Source organism: Atractosteus spatula, chromosome 2, assembly GCF_055471065.1.
Source record: "Atractosteus spatula isolate fAtrSpa1 chromosome 2, fAtrSpa1.hap1, whole genome shotgun sequence".
NCBI classification, from domain to species: domain Eukaryota; kingdom Metazoa; phylum Chordata; class Actinopteri; order Semionotiformes; family Lepisosteidae; genus Atractosteus; species Atractosteus spatula.
In genome coordinates, this window is record NC_142707.1 from 5718077 (window position 1) to 5741372 (window position 23296).

The 23296-nt window shown below is 39.2% G+C and overlaps 2 protein-coding genes across 2 annotated transcripts; both read right to left on the reverse strand.

The window, feature by feature from the left end:
* Positions 1-204: 204 nt before the first annotated feature.
* got1l1 (glutamic-oxaloacetic transaminase 1 like 1) lies at positions 205-8119 on the reverse strand. Its single transcript, XM_088927137.1, has 8 exons — positions 8002-8119; positions 6621-6802; positions 5587-5710; positions 4231-4448; positions 3626-3776; positions 2995-3160; positions 2230-2372; positions 205-426 (listed from the first exon to the last, which is right to left on the reverse strand). Exons 1-8 carry the CDS (start codon positions 8117-8119, stop codon positions 287-289), a joined length of 1242 nt encoding a protein of 413 aa, XP_088783263.1. The 3' UTR covers positions 205-286.
* Positions 8120-11376: 3257 nt separating this feature from the next.
* Positions 11377-15444, reverse strand: npm2a (nucleophosmin/nucleoplasmin, 2a). The gene is made up of 5 exons (XM_088939419.1): positions 15384-15444; positions 13602-13684; positions 12020-12136; positions 11686-11779; positions 11377-11429 (listed from the first exon to the last, which is right to left on the reverse strand). The coding sequence occupies exons 1-5, from the start codon at positions 15442-15444 to the stop codon at positions 11377-11379; spliced, it is 408 nt and encodes a 135-aa protein (XP_088795545.1).
* Between the last annotated feature and the right edge of the window lie 7852 nt (positions 15445-23296).

Here is a 23296-nt window from a genome sequence, read left to right on the forward strand (position 1 = left end):
TCCTGCGCACATTATGAAGTCCAGGGATTTAAACCACAACATATTTTCTTTTAACTTTGTGAAATACATTTTCCAAATTTTTTTGTTAACCTGAGACAATCTGTTCACTTAACAGAAGGCAAAGGACAAAAAAGGCAGTCCCTTAGTAACTAACTCCAGCTGCTGTTGAAACACAAGCAACATCAACCAGAAACTATGGCTAATTCATCCTTTTGAAGAGCGTAGTGTTTTTTCTTCTAAGCATTAGACCTCCTTAATCATTTATATTACTTGACTGCTCCTGAGGTCAGAGATTACAAGTCACGGCCTGGTGTATTGATTCAGCTACATAGTCCAGATTTCGACTGTTGAGGGCACTAATGTTCAGGCAGCCATCAGCTGGAAGGTAGATATGCTTTTTCTTTGCCAAGAAGTCTACCTGTTTACCTGCGGAAAAGAAATAAAGCCCATCAGATAAATGGAAAAATGTACATATATGTACTAACAGTTTAGGATAATACAACACAAAAATATAAAACCACATGTTTCAGAATGTTAATACAGTGTAATAGTTGCTATAATGAAAACATTTAATGCACTCTTCATTACACCTGGAATCCTCTGAAAGGAGAACAATGCCATCAGAAGATTTTGTATTTTCAAAGCAGTTGTATATCAATCTTTTGAGATACTACTACATTTGTGCTCAATAATCTACTCATTGAAACAAGTAAACCATTCCAATTCACTTGTTATCTACAAATTCATGTGCCAAGACAATGTTTCCTTCACATTTTCATGTCGAAAGGGTCAAATACAATTACAGTCTCATGTGTTGAGTATGGCTTTGGCTTGTGCTACTGACTGCAAAACACAGTGTTTTCTTGCTATTTTAACATAAACCATTCCTTTCCTGATGAATATGAAGTTATTCCATATCTATGATGCATTTATGAATTCTGATATGACTACTGATAGTCTGTATACTGCAATGTGTGCATCTACTGGAACATTGATTTGCTGTCACTAACTATCCTGGGGCAAAAAGAATTTATTTTAATCACATCTCCTTATACTCTATGTAATAATTTAACAGAAAGTGCTATTTTAAGAAGATATCACTGAAACCATTAATTTTCCATCCTGCTGCCAAGGAGAACTGCAAGACTGTGTAATGACTTTCTTAACACGTACAGTAGCAGCAGACGCTGAATGAAAACTGATAGAAGCTGAAGGCAGACAAAGAAAAAAGAGGCACAGCAGGATCGAACAGAACCCACAAAGTGACATGGTCAAGCATGGAAGGAAATGGAACGAGGCAGACAGCAAAAAGTTTAAAGAGACCCAGGTAACCACTTACACAGAATGATAAACAGAGACAGACACAGTCATATGGGATAAACAAAAGTCAGATATGCAGTGCCTGCAATAATTTTTCAGAAAGTAACAGTTCATTTCATGTAGTATGACATCTCTCCCCAGCCGCAGAGCTACATTAGTCATTCAAGAGATAAGTAAAGGTAATGTGTTTTACTCAAGGAATGTCAATTTACATCCCACACCGAGGGATTTTTTGCTAAATAAAGCACAAAAGTAGATGGACATATCGCCCAAATGAGCAGAGCACAGCAAATGTATTGCAAAGTAATCCCTACTGGTAAGAGGTAAAAAGCCTTTAAACAGTGGGTCTAATTACGTTCTCAATCTATCTGGCATGAGCTTTCATAAAATACCTATATGGTACTTCATAAAAATAATTGCAGCTAGATATAGTATAATGGTTCTTGGTAGAATTTAGCAGGGTTTGTGCTGCTGTTTTTTAGTTTATTTTTAAAAACTTCTTTTTTTTCTAAATGTGTGGATGCACTGAAATAGACATGTTAATAGGAACAGAAAATTGGAATGATTTGATGAAACAAATTGTCACCTCCACAGGCAATATGAGATCAATTCACAAAGACGGGTATATTCACGGGTATATTCAATGATAGAAGTTGCTTGATGTTCTCTGGAGCATTTTAGAGACTAATAGAGCTTGCTATGTGGTAGCACAGAGACAGAAACAGACATTTCACAGTGCACTGCTGTTCCTTTGCAGCCTAAGCATGCTGATGCAGCTACCTACTTGAACGCCTATAGACACATATGCAGAAATATATAGTATTTCACAAAATATGATCTGCATAAAACAGAGGACAGACTTATATGCCACAGAAGGTCAGAAGCCAGAGGAACTGATGGACAGCTCACCAGTCAGCCCAGTGTAACAGTACATCCCAGCCTGCTGTGTCAGGTGATCCCAGCACCCTGGACTTCCCAGCACCCTCAGTTTCTCTCGCAGCCTCTCCCTAACCAGCATACCTTGCTCCACGATTCTCTTTAAGCCCTCCTGCCTACATATGCACACGATACAATATTAATTACAAACAAAAAACATATTTTATATTGCCTTTCATAAAACATACCACAACACACTTTATAATAAACTCTAAATATATATTCATAATAAATACTGTGTACCACCACACATAAAAAACATATATTGGGGAAATAAACAGCATTTACAAATAAGATTTTATACTTAATTTCAAATACAAGCAGTCTCTGAATATACATAAGTCTCTTGGAGTAAAACAGAAAAATGCCTGATCAGCCACACAGGAAAGATTTCAAGACAGAAGGGGGTTCTCACACACTGGCTGTCACATTTTAACCCCAAGGAAGGAAATCTTGGTCTTGCTTGGCTGTTCAGGGCTTTATTCCTAGGAGTTCTGTATTCTATTTATAGGACCAATCAAGGATGCCATGGGAACTGCCACGTGTGTATGTAATCTACTGTTTTTCCACCTGCACCCTTAACAACATGTAATATTGTGTGTCCTTATTCAAGATCCTGATCATAAAATAAAAAAGGAATCTTACCTGTAATTTTGAGCAAACTGCTAATTTAATGGGTTTATTGTAGTGAAAAAAAGCTTACAGATCAGTAGGAGCACTTGCTCATGCTCTGCTCACCATTCTGCCAGATGGGCGGGGTTATTGAGTACTGTGGTGACCACACGAGCTCCTATTCCAGGTGGGTGGGACCACAGTGTGCGAACCATGCTCTCTGCCTGCGATTGAACAGCCAACAAAGTGGTACTTTCCTTCAGGACGAACAGGAGGCACCCAGTTCGCTCTCCTGTGATCACAGCAGAAAAACAAAGAGCGTGAAATGACAGTGGAAGATAATGCCCACTGAGACTCACCTGCTTGCTGTTTTCTTGATGGTTCCAGGTTTTATTCCATGAGGTTTCTCACATATATATTACAGTGATTCACAATACCTTGGAACAATGATCACAGTGTTTACAGTTTACTAGGGACCCTAAGGAAGCACAATTATCACTCTAATACTTTTTCTGTCCAATTCAAAATCTGACCAATGATAAAAATAACCCAAAGGTTCATGCTTGACAGCACATCAAACATACAACCTCTGCCTTAACCCTACAATCTGCCCTCAACAGTGGAACCCCTTTCTTTCTTTCTTTCTTGCTTGCTTTCTTCTATCCATCCAGTGATCCATCAATACAACCCAAAACTTTCAATATACTGATTGGTACATGTGCTGGACACATCACAGAGCAGTGGTGTCCTGTCTTACCATAGAGCCCAAAGTTGTGAGAGAAGGACTGGGCGCAGAACAGTTCCTGTCCAAGGGAGACAAAATGACGCAGGGGCCAAGAGTCCTGGGCAGGATCCCCGCTGCACAGCCCCTGAGCTGGCAGTAGAAAGAAGGGGAAGAGCCTGCGCTTCTGTTAGGGCAATCAGAGATGAACAAGACTGTAAGTCAAGGAGTCACATTCTAGAGCTGGAAGAACTCACTAGAGTTACTACATATTACATCAACACCACACTCACAAAGCTCTTCGTAAACAAACCTGATTTCTCTTCCTCTATGAAACAGGAAGAGGGTCAACTCTGGCTCGTTCCCATGAAATAAAAGAGAGCTTATAATCTTGAACAAACTAAAAATATAAATAATTTACTGCAGTGGAAAAAAAGGTCTACAGTGTTTTTCATATCTGGCAGGAACAGATGTCTAGAAATACAATGTTCTCAAACACTCTACAATAAAAAATACCCACATAATGGGTTGTGTTATCAAAATGATCCAATCTCTTACTTGTTGAATGTTTAATACTGGATAATAATTACTATTAAAACCGATGCTTCATCAGACAGCCAGCCACCAGAGGCTCATCTCACCATCATCACTTGAGCAATCAGCTTCCACTGGTCCTGGGAGGGGTCTGTTCCAGTGGGGCAGTGTGCAGAGGCAGAGAGGACAATGACCGCCAGCTCTGGAGCCTCTTCTAGATCTTCCAGGAGCTTCTCCACTGCCAAGCTCTGCTTCTCTGGATCCCAGTAATGGTAATGACGCACATCCGTGATCCCTGCTGCACGGAAGGTGTTAGCCAGGGAATCTGACGACAGACAATCAACAAGGGATCAGTGACTCGACTGGAGCATACAGGAGAAAATTATCACAAAAGTATTTGTGCTTCTACTACGTTCACGATAACATAGCATATTAGGACTTCTGGTTTTTGATGTGTATGCTTGATATGCAGTGCATTCCACATGTATTGGGAGAATAGGCAGACAGGTGTTTGCTGTTGGTCAAGTGTTTGTTTTTTTATAAATAGGCTCATACAAAAAGCGAGGAACATCCCATTAGCTACCTGGCTTTCGTTAGGCCTCTGGGATAACTCTAAATTTGTGTAACTTGTGTATTTCATGTTTATGTTATGTGTAGTTTGGTGTGTGGATTGTCACTGTTAATAAATACTCGTTTTACCAAGTGTACCTAAATTATTACTCTTTTCACACAAAGCTGTGGCAGAGAACTAAGAATTCATGTGCCTCTAGATATAACAACCACTTGGTTGGCGATATTTTCATAACTCCCTATTTGTAATAGCATACATGGAATTACGGCACTTAAAAAAATTATAGTACTCTTAGTCATTGACAATTTGTACAGTGTGAACATTAATTAATGTAAGTTAGAGGGGTGTTGCATGTTACCGAAAATCAATGACCAGTTACTTTGTTTTCAAGACATTTAACCTATTAAGTCCTTTAAGTCATCTACATTTCAGTAAAATATTTATTTTTTATCAAATATGGATATATCAGAGGTTTGAAAGTGCATAAAATACATGTAGAGTTATATGAAGATGTAGAAGTTCAGCACTGAGTGTTAGTAAACACTTATTTAATATCCATGCATTATGGAATGAAATAAAATATTCAAATCTCAGATACAGATTGTTTTTAATACTTTCTTATGGAATATACTAAGAGACATTATTATTAGTCCCAGAACTTATAATGCAAGAGGCTATACAGACATTATGACCAGGATTTGAACTGTGCAGCAGTTCCAGGATTTGAACTCTACACCAATTACACAAAGCATTTATAAAATGATTATATAAAGTTTACAAATACTTCAGATACTAGAAACATGGCACCTATGGGGATTCTTAAGGCACATTAACCAGACTTTCCTATCTATTTGGTTCAACTACCCTGCCTAATTGAAAGGCCTCTGCTGACCTTCACAGGGAGAGGAGAGGTAGACTGGCCCACACCAGCCCATGTTCACATTGTACCACTGACGTAGCAGCTCCGCCCCCAGGCGAACTGCCCCACTTCTGCCCACTGTCTGTATTGCTCCTGCCTGTAATAGCAACACCATCAGAAAAAATAAAGTTATTAATGCCACACAGAACGACCTGAAAATGTACTATTGGCAGTAGCTGTTTTTAAGGTGCATCTAATTGTACTTCAGATGTTCCAGTCTGCTTCACGAAGGAACTGTGTTATGCTGCTTGTTAATTATGTCATTTACTTGGTTAATATGCAATAACAGTAAGTGCACAATACATCTATAAGAACATTTCTATTATAATTATAATTTCTTGCATTCATCATAAAGGGATATTAACATGTGGTGACATGTGGCAGCCATTGTGCGCATGTAGCTTCACTACACAGCAGATCAAGAGAGAAATTACTCCAGCAACTGAAACAAAGACTTATTCTAATGAAGGTAGGCTGGACTATGTGAGACCAGCGTGCAATTTAACCGTAGCCCTAGGAACAATACTCACTACTGTGGAAAATACTACTTAGAAACACTACCAAAAAATCTATAACTTAGGAGTCTGGTTCAGTATTTAATTCAAAGAAGTTTACCAACTGCCTCCTCTTCTTTAATGTAAAACTTATCAAAATGCTCCAATAAAACTCATAAGGCAAAGGTGGGCACCGGATCTGAATGGAGTTGAAAGAAGAGAGCAAAGTAATTAAACGAACTGCTAGATACTATCCATAATGGAAGAAGCTTAAAGGCTGACACTGGAAGTGTCTCGTCAGTTCAGGGTCTCCATAGCCCAAACTACACCATCAGACTTCTACTGAAGAAGCACTTTACTCTTCATATGAAAAGGTGGTAAACAAGTCAGTGTGGCTTTCTCCATGGGTCAGAATTCGTAATCAGTATAGCCAAGAAGAAGCGTGTTCATGATTATAAGGCAGAAGCAATCAGACCACGCAGTCTCACCAAAGTGAAGTGCATCAGGTATTACCCTGTTTTCAATGATGGCTGGACTGTCTTGTCCTAGTGCCAGCTCTGTCGTACTCCTAGTGAATTCTGGGAAACCTGAGATGGGCAGATATCTGGAGGTCAGCGTGGGGTCGTCGGCCATCCGCAGCTTGATCTTCCAAATAAAGGGAAACATATAGCACCTTCCATCCTCTGTGAGGTACTCTGAGATGGAGAAGGAGACAGAGGTAGATGATATTACATGATAATAGTGATACTTCAACAGTCTTCAAGGAAACCTTTACAACTGGACAACGTGTGGCCATTCCTTACAACTGCTTACCATCTGAATTTGTACACGTTGTCAAACCTTCACCATGGTTTCACTCTGATTTCACTATGCTTTACGCCATGAGTAAACAATGGTGTTCTATGGTAAAGATTCTACAGAAATACCTATTGAGATAAGTTATAGTATCCCCAAGGTGCTGGGTAGCCAAGGTAGGAAGAGACCATGCTGAATATGAATAAACACATAAAGTGATTAGAGTGTACCTCCATTGTTTTGCCAGTAGTGTGTGTTTGTGTGCATTTGTAGGTATACAGTATGTACGGTATATGTAATAAAGCCTATCCATCTATTTCCAACAACCACTTACTCCAATACAGCATTGTTGCAAGGCAGGGGCTAACCCAGGAGATACAAGGGAGGATACAACCTAGAAAAGGGACCAGTCCATTGAAGGGGGTCTTATTCATGAGTAGACAAATCTTTACAACTACAAATTCTTCATAACAAATATAAAATAAGACTACAGACTAAAATTATTTAATATATATGCTCTCTATATATACACATCTTTAAATACATTACAGTTGAACGCTTGAAGAGCTTTCTAAGCAGTAATAACGGAGGAGTCAGAGGGTTTTGCATTGAAAATTATTTCCGATGTTTATTAGGATTGTTATGGAAAAACTCGTTCAATGTTACTTTTTTATTTGGAAAGCTTTAAGTTGAATATAAAAAAAAACCGAAACTACGCCATATCTGCCCCAACAACACCGTTACAATTTAAAAGTCATTTGTGCTCACAGTTGTAAATCCATTAAAAACCGAGAAGGAAAATACGTCTACTCCGAAACTCGATGAAGATTTCAAACTTGTAGTCAGCAGATAACAAAAGCAGAGACATTACACAGTCGATGTAATATATCATCGGCGAATGCTAAAAGTGTCAGTACCTGTATTACTTTTTGGATAGTAAAAGACACTGAAACAATATATTTGTTTATCGATTAATGACTATTTTGCTTGCTTAACTAAAACCTAAATTGACAAATTGAATACTCATAGCATGAGGAGCTTAAAAATAAATATTACATGCAACCACGTCAAAGGAGTTATCTTGTGTTGGGTCACTCACCTTTCCCACCGAGGTACACCTTATTAAAATTCTTATCTGTTGTGTACGCTGCCAATAATTTTCTTTTCGGGCTCAGCGGGACAGTGGGGGATTCTATAAATACGGAAAGAGTCGACATATCGCCTTTTTTTTCCTAAAGTTTATGGTTGAACAGTCTCCAAGTGTCCTACTCAGCTGCCACAAGTACAGCACGCCTTCATCTTTATTTCCGGGCTCTCCGCTGTGTTTCGCCCAATGCTCCTTTAACACCTGCTTTGTTTACACGGGGTTGCCAAGATACAGCTACAGCTTCGAATTGGAGTTGCGCTGATGGGGAATATTTTGAAACGTCCTGTTATTCTAGGACTTAATTACACTGCAAAAGTGTAACATTGTGCTCCTGTCTTTCGAATAGCAACGTTTTCAGCTTTTATTGGACCACGCTAGAATGTCTTTTTTAAAAAAAACATTATGCCATTTTCTTGTGTTGCAAGTGGCATAGTCCTTGAAAGTTCATTAAAAACGCAGTTACCTAAATAAGATCTTACGCACCTAATACGACGAAACACTATGCTAAATTTGTAATAAATGAGAAATCATTTGCAACATTTGCAAATTTTTGGTTTAGGCATTTTGAGGTCAATCAGTCTTCAGGTTGTAGTTTTGTTCAGTTTCCTGTGCTCATTTCTCACAGTCCTGTATTCAAGTCAACATACAGCAGAAAATTTCTTTGCTTTCATTCAGCACCTCACCACTGCCATGGCCTCAGAAATAGCTTGGATATGGGTTTGTTGTGTAGGATAACATAAATGTTGCATTGTTGACTCAAATTTTCTTACTGTACATTAAACATTGTTATACTATAAGTTGATCCCCAGTGGTTAAAAATCTCAGCTCATTGCTTTGCCCTTTGTGACCGGAAAGGAGGAATACAGGGGTTGCCATCCATGTCGTCCTCATCTTGCACTGTTGAGCCATCTGCTTCTCTCACCCTCTGTTCCTCACAACACCTCCAGGAGGACTGAAGCAGCTCTCACTGTTAGCACCACAAGTTTCCTTGCATTCCACATGGGTCACGTCTGAGGACATAAGATGTAAGACACCCCTGCAGCCCCATCTGGCCAGTGTATCCCACCACTTTGGAAATGCAGCCTGTACTCAGCTGCTGGAAGAGCCTCTGACTGGAAACACGGACGGCTGGATTATGGGCTTCAACCACTTTCAAAAACAAACACATTTACTGGTTGGGTCATATGAGTGTTCAGAAATATTTATAATTTCTGGGGTGACTGAACATTAAGTTTGAAGCCCTGCCTCCAGGGACATAAACTCATCTGGTGGGTAGAGCAACTTGTCTTTAACAAACCCACCCAGCCTTTATAAAGAAAGGCAGGCAAAGAGATTCCCCTACCACTGACTGTTTCCTCATTGCAGTTGTTCTTTCTGGTTCCCATTCCTCTCTCCACGTTAACCTGCTGGTCACCTGAGTCTTGCTCCAGTCATTTGTATTCTCTAACAGCCAAGTTACATTGTGACATTTCCAATTGTCTCATTTTTTGTAGAGAAACAGATGCTGTACAAAACAGAACTGTCACAAATAGGCCACACTTTTTCTATCTCTGAATAGTCTACTGTGTTCTCTATATTCAATCATTTAAAAGAAAGTAAATCAAGTTGTCGTAAATCAAGTAGGACATTTTGGTTTATTAATGTAAGGCACTTTAGTATTTTGATTTCAGTGTAAGAAATCTCTTCATATTCTTTTTAACATTTTGAGGTAACCAGGGTTTTGGCGCACTCCTAATACCCTATATAGGATTACGTCTCATGGAGTAATACTTCTTTTCTTAAGGAAAACAAACAACTTTCAAAGTCATAAATTTAACACTAACAAATTAAATGGCCACTATACTGCCCACGGTTTCCAACAATTTTATTTCTTCAGTCATTAAAGGACTATTCTCATGATAAATTGAAGGGAGCCCTTTTATAACCTGCCTTTCTTTCACTCCTTCTTTGGCAGCTCCTGTGATTTACTAGGAAACAGATATGGCAGGACAGTCCTAGCAGGGCCCTGGAGTTTATAAAGCAGGTTTCCTGCTCTCTGAATACTGGTTCAGCTTTAAACCCTCAAGACCGGGGCTTTCAAAGACAGGAGTTTGAAGGGGCCTTGGCACCACTCCTGCTTACTGTAGCACATTTAATTTTACCAGCACTAATCTTAAGTTCTATCCCTTGCCCTAAAACTAACCACTCATTTATATACAAGTACAGAAAAGAGCACACTTGTGCTTCCTGTGTGGATAAGAACTCCAGAACACTTGGTAAGCCATGCTGAGAAAACAAGCATCATTCTTTCTCACTTACATGATTTTTTTAACCATCTCAGTGCATCAGTGAGTGGTTTTCTTGCTCCACAATCTTTTTGTAAGTAAGCATCATCTACAAGAACAGAGGTGAAAAAGACTCTTCAAAGCTGAACACGAGGGAATGAAAAAGAAGGCATGCTCAGTACTCAGCGTTTTAACGTTTTAACGTGAGTGTTCTTTGTTCCTACTTTTATATCAACAAGACAGACAGTTCTCAAAACACAGACCTGGTTTTGCCATCTTTGATACATACTGACAGCTTTCCACGGTTTCCATGGGGTTATCAATCAGAGGTGATGCTTTCTTTTTTGAGCATTAGAGATTTCACCAATCTGCTCCAATACCCCAGCAGAGATCTCATTACTTCAGACAGGCAGTGTGGATTCGTACTCAGCAGCCCAACAGTGTGGATACAAAGCACAACAGAGACAACAAATGCAAATAAAAAAAATTTGCTTGTTATTATTATGTAAAAACAATCTAATAATCATATTATTAAGTCTTTTTAGAGTCACCAGGAAAGGGTTGAAGAACAAATTATAATTCTTTTATTTGAAGAGACCTGTGAAGAGAAGACAAACTTTAATGGGCATACACATATCCTAGTTTCTGAAAAAAAAACACTAGAACTGTTGAAGCCAAGGTCACATACAGTACAGTATCTGTACACAGCTTACACATGTAAATCAAGGGATTAAAAAGTAAAAGCAACTCTGGATTTCCTATATTTATATTAACGCAGCCCTAAACTCACTGAGTCATATGCGCAGCTAAGATGGAGACTCTGAAGCCTCTGTCATCCACAAAAAGACATGGTCAGACAAAATTCTTCTGCAGGTCTCAAGCTCTGTCATTGAAATGGAAGTCCCTGCAAAGTCTAAACTTGTTTCCAAGTCCTGACTAAAGACCTCTTTTTTTTTTTTAAATTGGTCATTTTTACAAATGTCCTCAGTGTCAGTAGACTGAAGTCACTAAATCAATCTGGACTGAACTGTGAGCATTCTTTTTGTTACTCACTTTCCTCACCTTAGCAGCTACTGGAACGCAAGGAGTAGAGTTTCTCTTCCTCTTCCAAATCCACTGTAAAAGACAAACATGAGAAACAAAAAAGTAACCAGAACAGCATCCATAGAAGGACAGGTTAAGGATAATTAACATAAATTTAACCTGTTCTGGTACAAAACACAATGGATTCAGAATTTAAAATTGTATATAAATAGCTCTTACTGAAATAAGTCTAGCAAGAATCATTTTCATGGCCTAATTTCTTGACATTGTTCACGTGATGCTTTTGTATCACAAGTTTTCAATATCCCAACCATCTTCAGATACTCACACATGAAGTGCTGACCAGAAATATAGACAGGCCCCTGCCCTGAGCGCAGGTTAAAGGTCACCGGCGGCATTAACTCAAAGCAATAGAAGCTCACCTGCAACAGAGCAGCTTTTGTTCAGACGTGTTATTGGGAGGAGTGAGCGAGGATGTGGGATGAACAATAGGAACCGGTCCTGCCTACAGACTCTTCTTGCTTTGCCATACACGTTTCAAAGGACTAACCCACGCCATTTATGTTTTACACTAATTAGTTTTGGCCTTTTGGCGACACTGCCCATAAATCAACAACCGCCTCCCTCACTGTCCCAGGAGCGGACGCCGGTCTGTGGCTGACCATGGGCTGGACCGAGGGCCGCAGGGTGGCGATTGGGATGGTGTGGACGTTCTGCATGATCCTGGCCTCCACTTCGATAACGTGCAGATCGTCACTGGCTTCCTCACTCAGGCAGATCTAGAATCCAATCAGGAAGACATGTAACAACCCTTGAAATAAAAGAAGCCTTTGTTTTACTAAGTGGAACCGTTATTTCTCTCTTTTTATGCCCCTGGGTGGGTTGGCCAATTGTTGATCAATCTTTTTCCGCACCATAGCTGATCCTGTCTGAGCTTTGACTAAATGCAGATAAAAAAATACCTTTAAGTTTAAAGTTCCTTGTTCCATGGGCGAAGAGTGATTAGTTTTCTAACAAAGACTCGTTTGTAACCTGTATTCATGGCTCAGTTTAGCGTGGTGAGCTCTCATAGCCGGATCCCAGTGGTGGACCCTTAGCTCCAGACATACTGTACACTGAAAAGGAACAGTGATGCGGATGATGTGTAAGAAGTGGTCATGTTTAATTGGAAGAACATGAAAAGCAATTGCATTCTCACTGAATGAATTGGCATGTGCATGTAGTGGCACCGTCAGACAGATTTAATAGTATTAGTTAAACACTCTGCAACTGACTTGACCAGTATTGACCAGGCTCATTTGCTCAGTGTGGAATTCAAACTCCCCACAGCATCCTGCTCCAGAGTAAAAGTAGGCATGAACAATGCATAAACATGCATTGCTACACACTATGGACATTGTTTTATTTTTACAACTTTTACAACTCAAGTAGTGCGGAAACCAATTGAAACATGAGAGGAGGCTAATGCTGTTTCTTTGCATTCCTCCCTTCAAACACCTTTTAAACCATCAGGAACCACTTAATTCTGAAGAAACCCACAAGAAATGGCAGGAATTGTTTATTGCGATAATTAATAATTCTAGTTAATTCAGGTTTCCCCTTCACCACTTTGCACAGATTACGGATGTATTTTTCCCCAGTATCAATTAGAAGTTTCCCAATTGCTTATTGACTTATTTGTAGTACAGGCTGAAATTCAAGTTAAATGCTTATAATAACAGCAATGAAATATTAAATAGATATTTTTGTGACTGCCCACTGTATATGCTTAATCTTGTCAATAATCTGAAAGCACAGATCAATTTCTTCAAAACCAGCATATAGGGTCTATAAATGAAATGTATTACTTATAAGGCTGATCCACCTTCAGTCCATTCAGATACTTAAAAGACGGATCTCTGTTTTGTGACCGGTACAAACTAAGCATTTTCTACAGTTAAGTGTTAAAACACATTGTGCTTGGATTAAGTGATGGTCTGTAATGTGTTCAAAGGAGTGAATATTCAAAAATCTCAATAAAACAGCATTAGGCTCAACTCACAAGCTGCTACTGGAAGAAATCCAGTTTCCGGTTTAGGACTCCTGCCCCAGTGCTGAACAGGTGCAATCAGAGCAGATTCTAGGGGGAATAAACAATGCATAATGCTACAGATTAATTAATGCTGTGGGATTCAGAATCAAACCCATTTCCCCAAATGCTAATTTAGGCTTTATTATAGTGTTGTGCCTGCCATTCAAACTGACCGTCTTGATAAAGAGCTGGTTCTCCAGAAGGTCGTCTTCCACTTCAAACTTAAACTTCCTCTGGCTGCCATTCAGCTCACAGCCTGTCCAGAGCATAGAAAGAGGCAGAGGGTGGGTGTTAGAGTGTATATGCAATACCTACGTGTACATTTGGAATATATTTAGCACTGTGAAAGTTCCGTAATGGAAAGACACCAGAAAGCTGAAAAAGTACTACTAAAGCACTTTGTATTTAGCAGAAAGGCTTTGCTTTTCTAAAATTCACATCAGCAGTAATAGGTTGTGAGTCATCTTCCTACACCTCCTGACATGATGTGCCAGCCCAGAGTGTTATACAAAAAGGTGGTTTAACAGAGAACAATTTTATGATATACTGTAAGTGACCATGCCAGTAAGCCATTGGCTGTTCCTATTCAATAATGATTCTCATATTGCTGGCAATCGCAGGACAACGTCTTAGGCTTTCTAGTACAAGGGCAACCAAAAACCTTTACTGGACATCAACTTTAATCTTCAGCGCGGTATTTTCTAAAAATGTTTATTAAAGTAGAAGTCACTATAACCAAATCTGGTCAGAAGCTGTTAATACAACAGGACAAAAACAGAATTATTCCTGGCCCATCCATTTATCCAAAGAACAAAATATTTATGCAGCAGAAAGCTCAAAGCACATGATTTCTCAACATACTGTTTCCAACGTGTGCATTGCACCAGTCAATTAAACAACATTTTAGCCAGTAAAGGCACTGCTATTATTTTTATGTTTAAAGTTTATATGCAAGTACTTTAATTTAAATAATTACGAGCAGAGATTAAATAAAAACCAGGACACCTTATGAACGGAAATGAGGAACAGGACTAATGAATGCAATAAAGTCACTGTAAAAACAGCATCTCACAGATCATAGAAATCGGACACTTAAAACAAGAATCATTAATTCCAGATGATGCAAGCCGATTCTTAAAAAACAAAAAGGTTTCAGTACGAACTTCAAAACATTTCGCTCATGTACAAAATATTCTCCAGTTTTTTTATTCTCTAAACTTTTCCAGAGCTGGACTCTGATTAATTTTCCACAGCTAAAATCTACATGAGGAAACAGGATACTTGTTTTATTTCAGTACTGACATTGCCTTCTGCTGGATTTTCACCTGTAACATGAAACTGTAGCAAACTGCAAGTTTCAACAAAAAACTTTATAATCCACTTATTCATTTTAGCCAACTGAGACTGAAATGCAGAGCTGGGGTTCCCCTGAGTAAATCAATGATAGCCAACAAGTTTCACAGTAGAGTAGGCTTTTCATTTTTTTTAACAGCTTAATTGTTAAAGACATTAGTTGAAAAACAGACAGCCGATTACAAGAATGTCTCTGAACCCGTCTGTCACTAGCTTAACACACAAGGATGCTCTGAATTCCAAATTGGCTCATTCTCACAAGCCCTACAGTGTTTCCTGCTTTCGGCTCAGATTTTCAGTTTCTAAATTGAAAAATAAAATCTTTGGTCTGCAATATATACCATCTTTCAAAGGAACTTCATGGAAGAGTTCAGAAAGAAAGTTACAAACAGCTGTAGACCTGAAAGTAGGGTTAATCTGATCCAAATAACTCATCTTTTACTGGTCATCAGCTGTTGTTTTAAAGAAATAGAACCCCCCCCCCCTTATCTATGGCCCTTGAAGACCACAGCTTTCACCACCTACTACATACATACAGCATATGTATACATACAGCACCCACAGGGAGAAACATCAGGATTTGTGCAATGGCATTTTCTTACCCCACAGCACACAGACTGGTTTACTAAGGGATGAGATGGAAGAGACATCCACAGGATCCATTAGGATTGATGCTGCAGCCTCTTTGCACCACTAAGTGGCCACCAGTTCCGAGCTGAGAATAAGAAGACTGAAACAGCCTGACAAAGTTTAGTGGAGCAGGGAGTCAGGCCACTGTAGTTGCACAGTACCACATTAAAAACCTCTTCAGTACAAGCTTCTCAGAAATGCATGGGAGAAGAACTTTAGTGGTGTTCAGGCTGAAAAGAGAAACTCAGATTTGAATGAGACAAAGAGATGGGGAAAAAAATTGAATTTAATAATGGCTTTACTTGCCTGCAGGAGATATTTTGCTTTTTTGTTATCTGGACCACGTATGGCCCTTCATCTTCGCAATAGTCTGAGAAATCTACACAGAGACACAGTGTACTGGGATAGTTTACACAGCAAATCATCATCTGTATATCGACAGACCACAAAGATGTACATCTCAAGGCTCTATTCTGGAGTTTAACATTTTAATTCGAAAATAACTCAGAACCGCTGTTGATCCTACATGGAGAAGGAACAGTAGCAGGCCTTCCTTGCAACCACACGTCTGACAAAATGTTTCTGATTAACGCTTTTTCATTTAACTGTGCTGTACTAGAAAAGTTTCCCCTTGAGAGAGACACAGGGGCTCGGTTTGGAAAACTGCAGGAAGAACAGGGTTTTGGCAGTGGGTCAGAAGGCTCTGTGGCATCCAAGTGCTTTTTGGGAGAAAACTAGGGGGCATTGTTCCCACAGCTAATCCAATTACAACCTCCCTCCAGGGTGTGATTGGGAAAGGGAAGTGGTGCATGGAGCCGTTCTTTATTTGCACTGACAGTCCATGTGGTTTGAGACTTCATGTAACAATTCATCATCTACAGTGGTCAATAAACTGGCAGTGCCCCCACAACCCCCCCTCCAGAATAACTCTGGCACATAGACACTGAAAAGGGGCACACATCACTTTCCCATGTATGCTGAAAATCCCCTTCTCTCGCCACATGCCTAAAAAGATCAGTTCTAGGTTAGAATGGCTTTGTATTAATTTGTAAAACAGGCGAACATAAGGCTTAGTTATATTTTTAATTTTCTTCCCTTGGAAAGACTTGGAAAGGAACACAAAGGTGTTCAACGGGATCCGAGACAGGTTCAGTGAAAAACAGGGACTCTACATGCAAACTCTGGCCAAATGGCCAAAAGTAGTTTTGCAGCCCAAAGTGCAGATCACAGGTCCAATGCCCATGTATTTTAAACCTTCAAGATCTAAAGTAAAACAGATTCTTAGAAAAGACTGTATGACATTATCATCATGCGTGTCACAAAAAGCAGAATGGGGGCTTGTCCCACATGTTCTCTGGTGCTTAATAGGTCAGGATGAATCCAAAGAAAACAGGTGCAGTGGATTTTCATGCCGGTGTTCTGCTACTTTCTCATGCTGTGAACACACAGCAGGTGACCCAGCAGTCTTATCTATTATTCTACTCAACTAGAGGCATATAAATCATATACATTAATAATCCTATGAATTTTCAATAAAGCATTCAATCAAAATTAACCCATGAAGAATTATGTATACAAGAGTTCCCCTTAATCCTTTCCTATACTTCCATTTTTGCTGCACAAAAACTGCACACAAAAGATCAGCCTTTTCATCTGATAATGCTAGTTTGCATAATGTTTAAGTTTTCGAAGATGCAAGTTGAAAGCCTTACTTTTACCACTAATCCAGAAGTACAAAAACAAACAGGTTAAGTAATCCACAATTTAAAAGGTAAAGCTCTCCATCCTCTGGTCAGAGAAAGCAATTAGTAGATGTCAAAGCTGGCTTACATAATACAATTAACTCTAAAAGGTGTTTTTATTATTTTATATACAGTATAACAATAACAAATGCCAATGTACAAAGCCTATATCCAATTGCATTATTTATGTCAATATATTTCTATGCAATAATGTGCAGTTAGGAACTACTAAAAGGCCAGTTAACTTTTATTCATATTTACAAACTAAGTAATGGTTCCATAATAATATTCAATGTGATATTGAAGCAACAGCAATTTGATCACGGACCTCAAATATTTTAAGATTGAGCCTCTTCTTGTAATGGGATCATGGACATAGGCTCCAGGTCATACAGTAGGTCACACAAACAGGTTCTCTTCTATACCATCAATAGGGTATATGCAATGAATAAAACAACATTTAAGCTCATTCACCTGTTAGGTGTAATGAGATTTGTACATTGGGAGTCTTAGTATTAAACTACAGTATGTTCGGTGTCACCCAGCTTCAGCGTTTCTGCTTCATCGTAGGTGCACTTACTCGTGCAGGAATGCAACACAGGACAAAGTGTGTGCAGACCAAAAAGGACGAAGGTTTTTGATGTAATAACTAAAAATAATTTGAGAGTGGCCAGGGTGATTTCACTACACAGCTCGTTCGGCATTTGCAACTAAGTCTGCAGCTCCGAGCTACTCGAAAATGACAACAGCAACCTAAAAAATAATACAAAAAAAAAGTTTTCCTCAAACGGTAAAAAAAAAAGAAAGAAAAGAAACAAAAAAACACTACCCGTAACCGGGCAATGCATTTGAACTTTTGGGTTTGATGTAAAACTCGAGATGCAGACACTTTTACCGTTCATCGAAATGGTTCCCTAACCACTCTTGGTATTAATGTAATTTGGGATTATGGCTACATGTTTCCCAATGACACAAAAAAGAAAAAATTAAAAACAGAAGTCGTAAGAATTATTGTTGGACACCACGAAGGAAAAAAAAACTCACACGTGACGTCTGCGCTGCAACCTGGAATTGCGAACTAACAAGCAAATCGAATCCAACTTACCTACAAAGTGCGGCGAGAACAGGGTTGACTACACATGCTAGTGTTATACAGAGAGTGGCCATTAATAAGTAATTGCCAAGCTAGTGTTATACAGAGAGTGGCCATTAATTATGTGATTCATCAGGTGAGCTGACGAGGAGGTTTCGTTGCGCGTGGTTTCCCCCACTCGGATGTTTTGGTGAATGGAGTCTGTCTCCATGATCCGTTGTTAACATGTCTTAGACCAGTCGTCGTTTACTTTTAGCACAGAAGATACCCTATGGTTTCAGAATTAATTACAAATATTTCTTCCAGTTATTTAACTAAATTAATTTGTAAAATCATACTGGACATTTTAAAGACGTTGACTTTTTCTCCACACAAGATGGCAGTACAATCCATCTCTTTTGCTTTTCGTTTTTTTCTTCTTCTTCTTTTTAGTCAGACGATAACTTCTCTTGAACAAATCTTATTTTTTATTATTGTCCTGATTTGCATATTCTGTTTAAATGTAATAAAAAAGAAACGATTTTTAAGAATGAATGAATCATGTTTAATGCCATACATTAGGCCAAACATTGAAAGATCGTTATTTAATTTTTCCCTGCAGTTACTTGGGCATACAGCATAACATTTTTAATTTCTTGCCAATATTGAGTACTGCTTCCCCTGTTCTCTAGCATTTTGACTTTATAATTGAAACCAAAAAACATCCAAATTAAGTGTGTTGTGTAGGCCATCTGTTTTTTCTCATGCTCTGTCATGATTCTTCATGGGAAAAAAAAATCCTAACATTTGTGAGTACTTTTTGTGGTTTCTCCTGACACTGAACTTTAAACAATGCATATCTACATCTACAGATTTAACAAGGTGCTGAAGACCACTTGAAGGGGCCTTGTCCATGTTATTGACATTGTAAAAACCTACTTTTAGTACACACTTTATTATGAGGAGTGTTGAGTTTGTTCTACACATGAGAATATAAGATAACATAAGACAAAACTGGGGAAAAAAACAAGCTTTCTTGTGCATTAATTCCAGTTGTTTCCCAAAGAATCCAAAGTTGGCTTAGAAGAGGAAGTTGGCTTAGAAGGGGATCCTAATTTCAGTCTGAAATATTCTTAGTTTGTAATAACATTATTGTCATTGCTGCTTTTTACATACTGTAGTACTTGGGTTGACTTCGTACCTTCAGGGAATTTTGAATATTTGGCATCGATTTCTTTGAACCAGGAATAATTCTGGTAACTATTCTTTGAACTGCTTTGTGGTGACCAAAACTCAACATTTGCGTTACGGTGTTGTAAAGTAGGTGTTAGCCCTTACATTTTACAGTCTTAATAATCATTTTAACCTCTAAGTAATTGCTATACTCAAACAAAATCTGTTAGTCTTCTTTGAACATCATTCATAATACTCCTTTAAGTCTGTTTTAACCAGGGCGGTGCGGTGGCTCTGTGGCAAAGGATCTGTGGCTGAAAGGTTGCCTGTTCGTATCCCGCGGTCAAAAGAGGAATCCTACTCTTTTGGGCCCCTGAGCAAGGCCCTTAACCCCAACTGCTCCAGGGGTGCCGTATAAATAGCTGACCCTGTGGTCTGACCCCCAGCTTCTCTCCCTGTCTGTGTGTCTCGTGGAGAGCAAGTTGGGGTATGCGAAAAGACAACTTCCTAATACAAGAAATTGTATATGGCCAATAAAGTGATCTGTAAAATGTCCTTTCACCTCTTATTTCTTCACACCCAGTCTTGGGGAATTTGTTTCTCAGATGCAGTTTTGCTGGCATGGTTATCTTCTGTGGGAAAGAGCTCAGAGCAGAGGCAACAATTGCGAATTGCTATTAACCCTCACAGTAGGATATGGCATCGCTGGGAGTTGTAACAAGAAGAGATGCCTTTTGATATTAATGGCTCCTTTACTGGTGAACTAGAAAATATTCAGGCTTTTTTCTGCTGTCAGGCAGTTTCCTCACCGATGGGTGCTCTTATGCTTGCTATGCCCGGCACTACACCTAGAGAAAGACACAATCTGACCTCTGAAATATCAAGTCCGGTTTTGCTTAGTGCTGTAATGTGTGTCTTTTCACACCTACCCTGCCCTCAGTCCTGCTGTGTGGTTGCGAATACTTACTGTAAGTAGTACACACAGTGCAGTCATGCAGATATCATGACAGGGGTAGTATCATGGCCAGCCTTCTGCATTCCTAAGGGACAGAAACGTGTCCCTTATCAATGTGCTCAATGGTGTTTTTGTTTCTCTGTCTCAAGAAGCAGCCAGGTTAGGAGAGTGTTACGGCACGACTTCGAAGGGGATGACCCAGACTGAGTCATTTTACTGAGCTCTTTCATAGGCTGTGCCATGGCTGGGGTTTGTCTCTGCTTGTCCCTTTGCAGTAGCAATCCGTATGTGTTCTGTGTGTTTGATTGTTTAAAATGGCCACAGTTACGGTTTGCTTTAAAAACAAAGATCCTCAGAATTAAGGTAAGGTGATTGTAGAGGGAAAAAAATAACCTCTGTGACTGCCTAGAAATGGATTATCAGAAGTTTGCACCACAGGGGCTCCTGTAGAATTCGTCAGATGAACACTTATAGGGGTGTTATCTCAAAGTCCTGGCCAAATTTCCTGTTGGCCTAAACCAATCATGGCCTCCTAATAATCCCCATCTATGAACTGGCTTCATCACTCTGTTCTCCTCCCCACTGAGAGCTGGTGTGTGGTGAGCGTTCTGGTGCACTTTGGCTGCTGTCACATCATCCAGCTAGGAGCTACACAATGGTGGTGGAGGGGTGTCCCCATTACCTGTAAAGCGCTTTGAGTGGAGTGTCCAGAAAAGCACTATATACTGTTAGTTTAAGGCATTGTAATTATTAATATATTATGAATACACAAACATATGAGCCCCGAGAAGTAATTTTGAGCAGCACTGATTAAAATTAATAAGCAACTCTTATTATCAGTGGGCACAGTCTTCTGTGCAGGCCTGATTTGTCTGAGTGATCACTTGGACAAAACACCACAGCTGGGTTTAAAATTGTCCAGAAGAATACAGGACATGACTGACTACTTTGGTACCATTCTAACATGTGTGATAGTAATGGATATATAAGTTATACTTTAGATTTTAGGACTACATTTTAAATATCTCTTTTCTATCTACAGAGCAAATACGAGACACTGGCCTACAAATCCACAGATGTACAGAAGGGTCTGCTTGTATCAAAGAAGAGATGAACGGTAGCTCAATCACTCAATTTATGTTGAGACTAATTGGAAATATAATTGTGTAGGTAAAAGTATATGTGTAGCACACACTCATTGCTGGGCTCTTAGCTTCCTGCAGTCAGGTAAAACACACATTTCCATAATGAGGACTATGAACACTGTAGCAGGTGTTGCAAATGATATTCTGGATATTTCAAATACTTGCTGTGAAGCTGTAAAAACTGGAAAAATGTGAAACGTTGCAGTGAGTTGTCTGATTCACACACAAGATGGCACTATTGAAGAGTCAGAAAATGAAACAATTTAAAATGCCTTGAAATCATTACACCATAATTAATTGTGTCCTTTTTCTGTCCATAGGTACCGAAATGTTAACATTAGCACATTAGGGTTTTGCCTGTTTTACAGAGAGCAGAATAGCCTTCTGTACAATACATAAAAAGAAATTCATTTTGCAATCAGAACAGTAGAATTTCCGTTCTTCTGAATGGTGTAAACTGGTATGATACTATCCAGTCTTTTCAGCATACCATCAGAAAAATAATTTCTGGGCTGTTGCATTCAGAATCATAGTTCGATTTTAGACAGTTAGTATCTCCAGAATGTCATGTTCTTAGCAACTTGTGATGGTTTCAGACCGGGTAAAACTGCTGTCAAATACAGTCCTATAAGATAAGGGTAAATATATCAGTGAATGTTTAAGAATGTGTTTAATGTCTACTGTGTTTGTTCAAAGTAATATTTGTCCTGTAGTGTCTTACCCAGCGTGCACTTGTTTTCGACAGATTTGTTTTTGTTTTATCCGATAATGATACTCTTCCATTTTTTCAGGTTTTAATGTATTCATGCAGCAAATACTGAACTGAATTTACATTTAGTTTTGACTTAATCTGACTTTCAGTAGGCTTGTGTCACAGGTATGAATAAAGTTGAAGCCGGCAGCAGGTACTGATAAGTTATTCCAAGCTTATGAGCTGGAAACAGTGATGAATCTGTCTCATTGAGGATATAATTACTTCAATTTCATTACCAAGTGTTAAGGTAGGAAAAACACACTAAAAACACTGCACTGGATTTATACACCCCAGGACCAAGCTAACAGCATTTCTCTCTTTAAACAAGAACTTTATGTGCTGGTCTGGGGGAACTCGGGGGGGTTCTTATTTTCCATTTAGTACAAACTGCCCATTCCAAGTACTGGAAATTAAGTCAATTGGCCCTTTGCCCACTGGAAAAAGTCAGACCCAGTGTGTTTCGATGATTTGTCTACAGTTAAATCTAAACTAATGACTCTGAGGCGGTTCAGAATCTTGTTCTTTTATTGTCGCAACTGAGCATTCAGTACATTCTTGTTGAATAACATATGTGCTGCCCCCCAAAAAAGGTTCTCTAGTGTACTGTGAATGTTGTGATGCATAATAATAGAATAATGAGATTTCCACCCTTCCTTCCGATTTCTAACAAAACCACCCTCAAAGGAATGGATATAGATGAATCTGCATGAAACAAGAGACTCTGTTGAGCTTGACTCACTCTTTTGGAGCCCAGGAGTCCTACTGTCCAGGCATTGCTGCTTCAAGTTTGATCTTTGACATGAATTGGCTGTAATGTGTATTTCCAGGTGACCAGTCACTGTAAAGGCTTAAATTGGATTGAGCTATCCAAGGGTGTTTTGGGCTTGCTGTCTGACACTGATCCCTGTGGTCGTGCACTGCTGTGTTTGAAGGCTGCATCACTTTATACAGAGTATGTTGTTCTGGACGTACCATAGGATGCACAGTGTGATAACAAAGGCAATTGTCCAAGAGTGCTGCTTTCAGAGGCTGGTTACACATCAG

Bases quoted from the DNA above. Each gene is read 5' to 3' on its own strand.
- npm2a (XM_088939419.1), bottom strand. From the start codon at position 15,444: ATGGATCCTGTGGATGTCTCTTCCATCTCATCCCTTAGTAAACCAGTC. The intron at 12,137-13,601 runs GTCAGTTTGAAT...ATTGGATTCTAG, and splicing joins ACCAGCTCTTTATCAAGACG to ATCTGCCTGAGTGAGGAAGC. The intron at 11,780-12,019 runs GTCAGCCACAGA...GCTCTGTTGCAG, and splicing joins GGCCCTCGGTCCAGCCCATG to GTGAGCTTCTATTGCTTTGA.
- got1l1 (XM_088927137.1), bottom strand. From the start codon at position 8,119: ATGTCGACTCTTTCCGTATTTATAGAATCCCCCACTGTCCCGCTGAGC. The intron at 5,711-6,620 runs GTAATACCTGAT...TTGCTATTACAG, and splicing joins CAGCCATCATTGAAAACAGG to GCAGGAGCAATACAGACAGT. The intron at 4,449-5,586 runs GTCAGCAGAGGC...GTCTGTCGTCAG, and splicing joins CCTCTCCTCTCCCTGTGAAG to ATTCCCTGGCTAACACCTTC.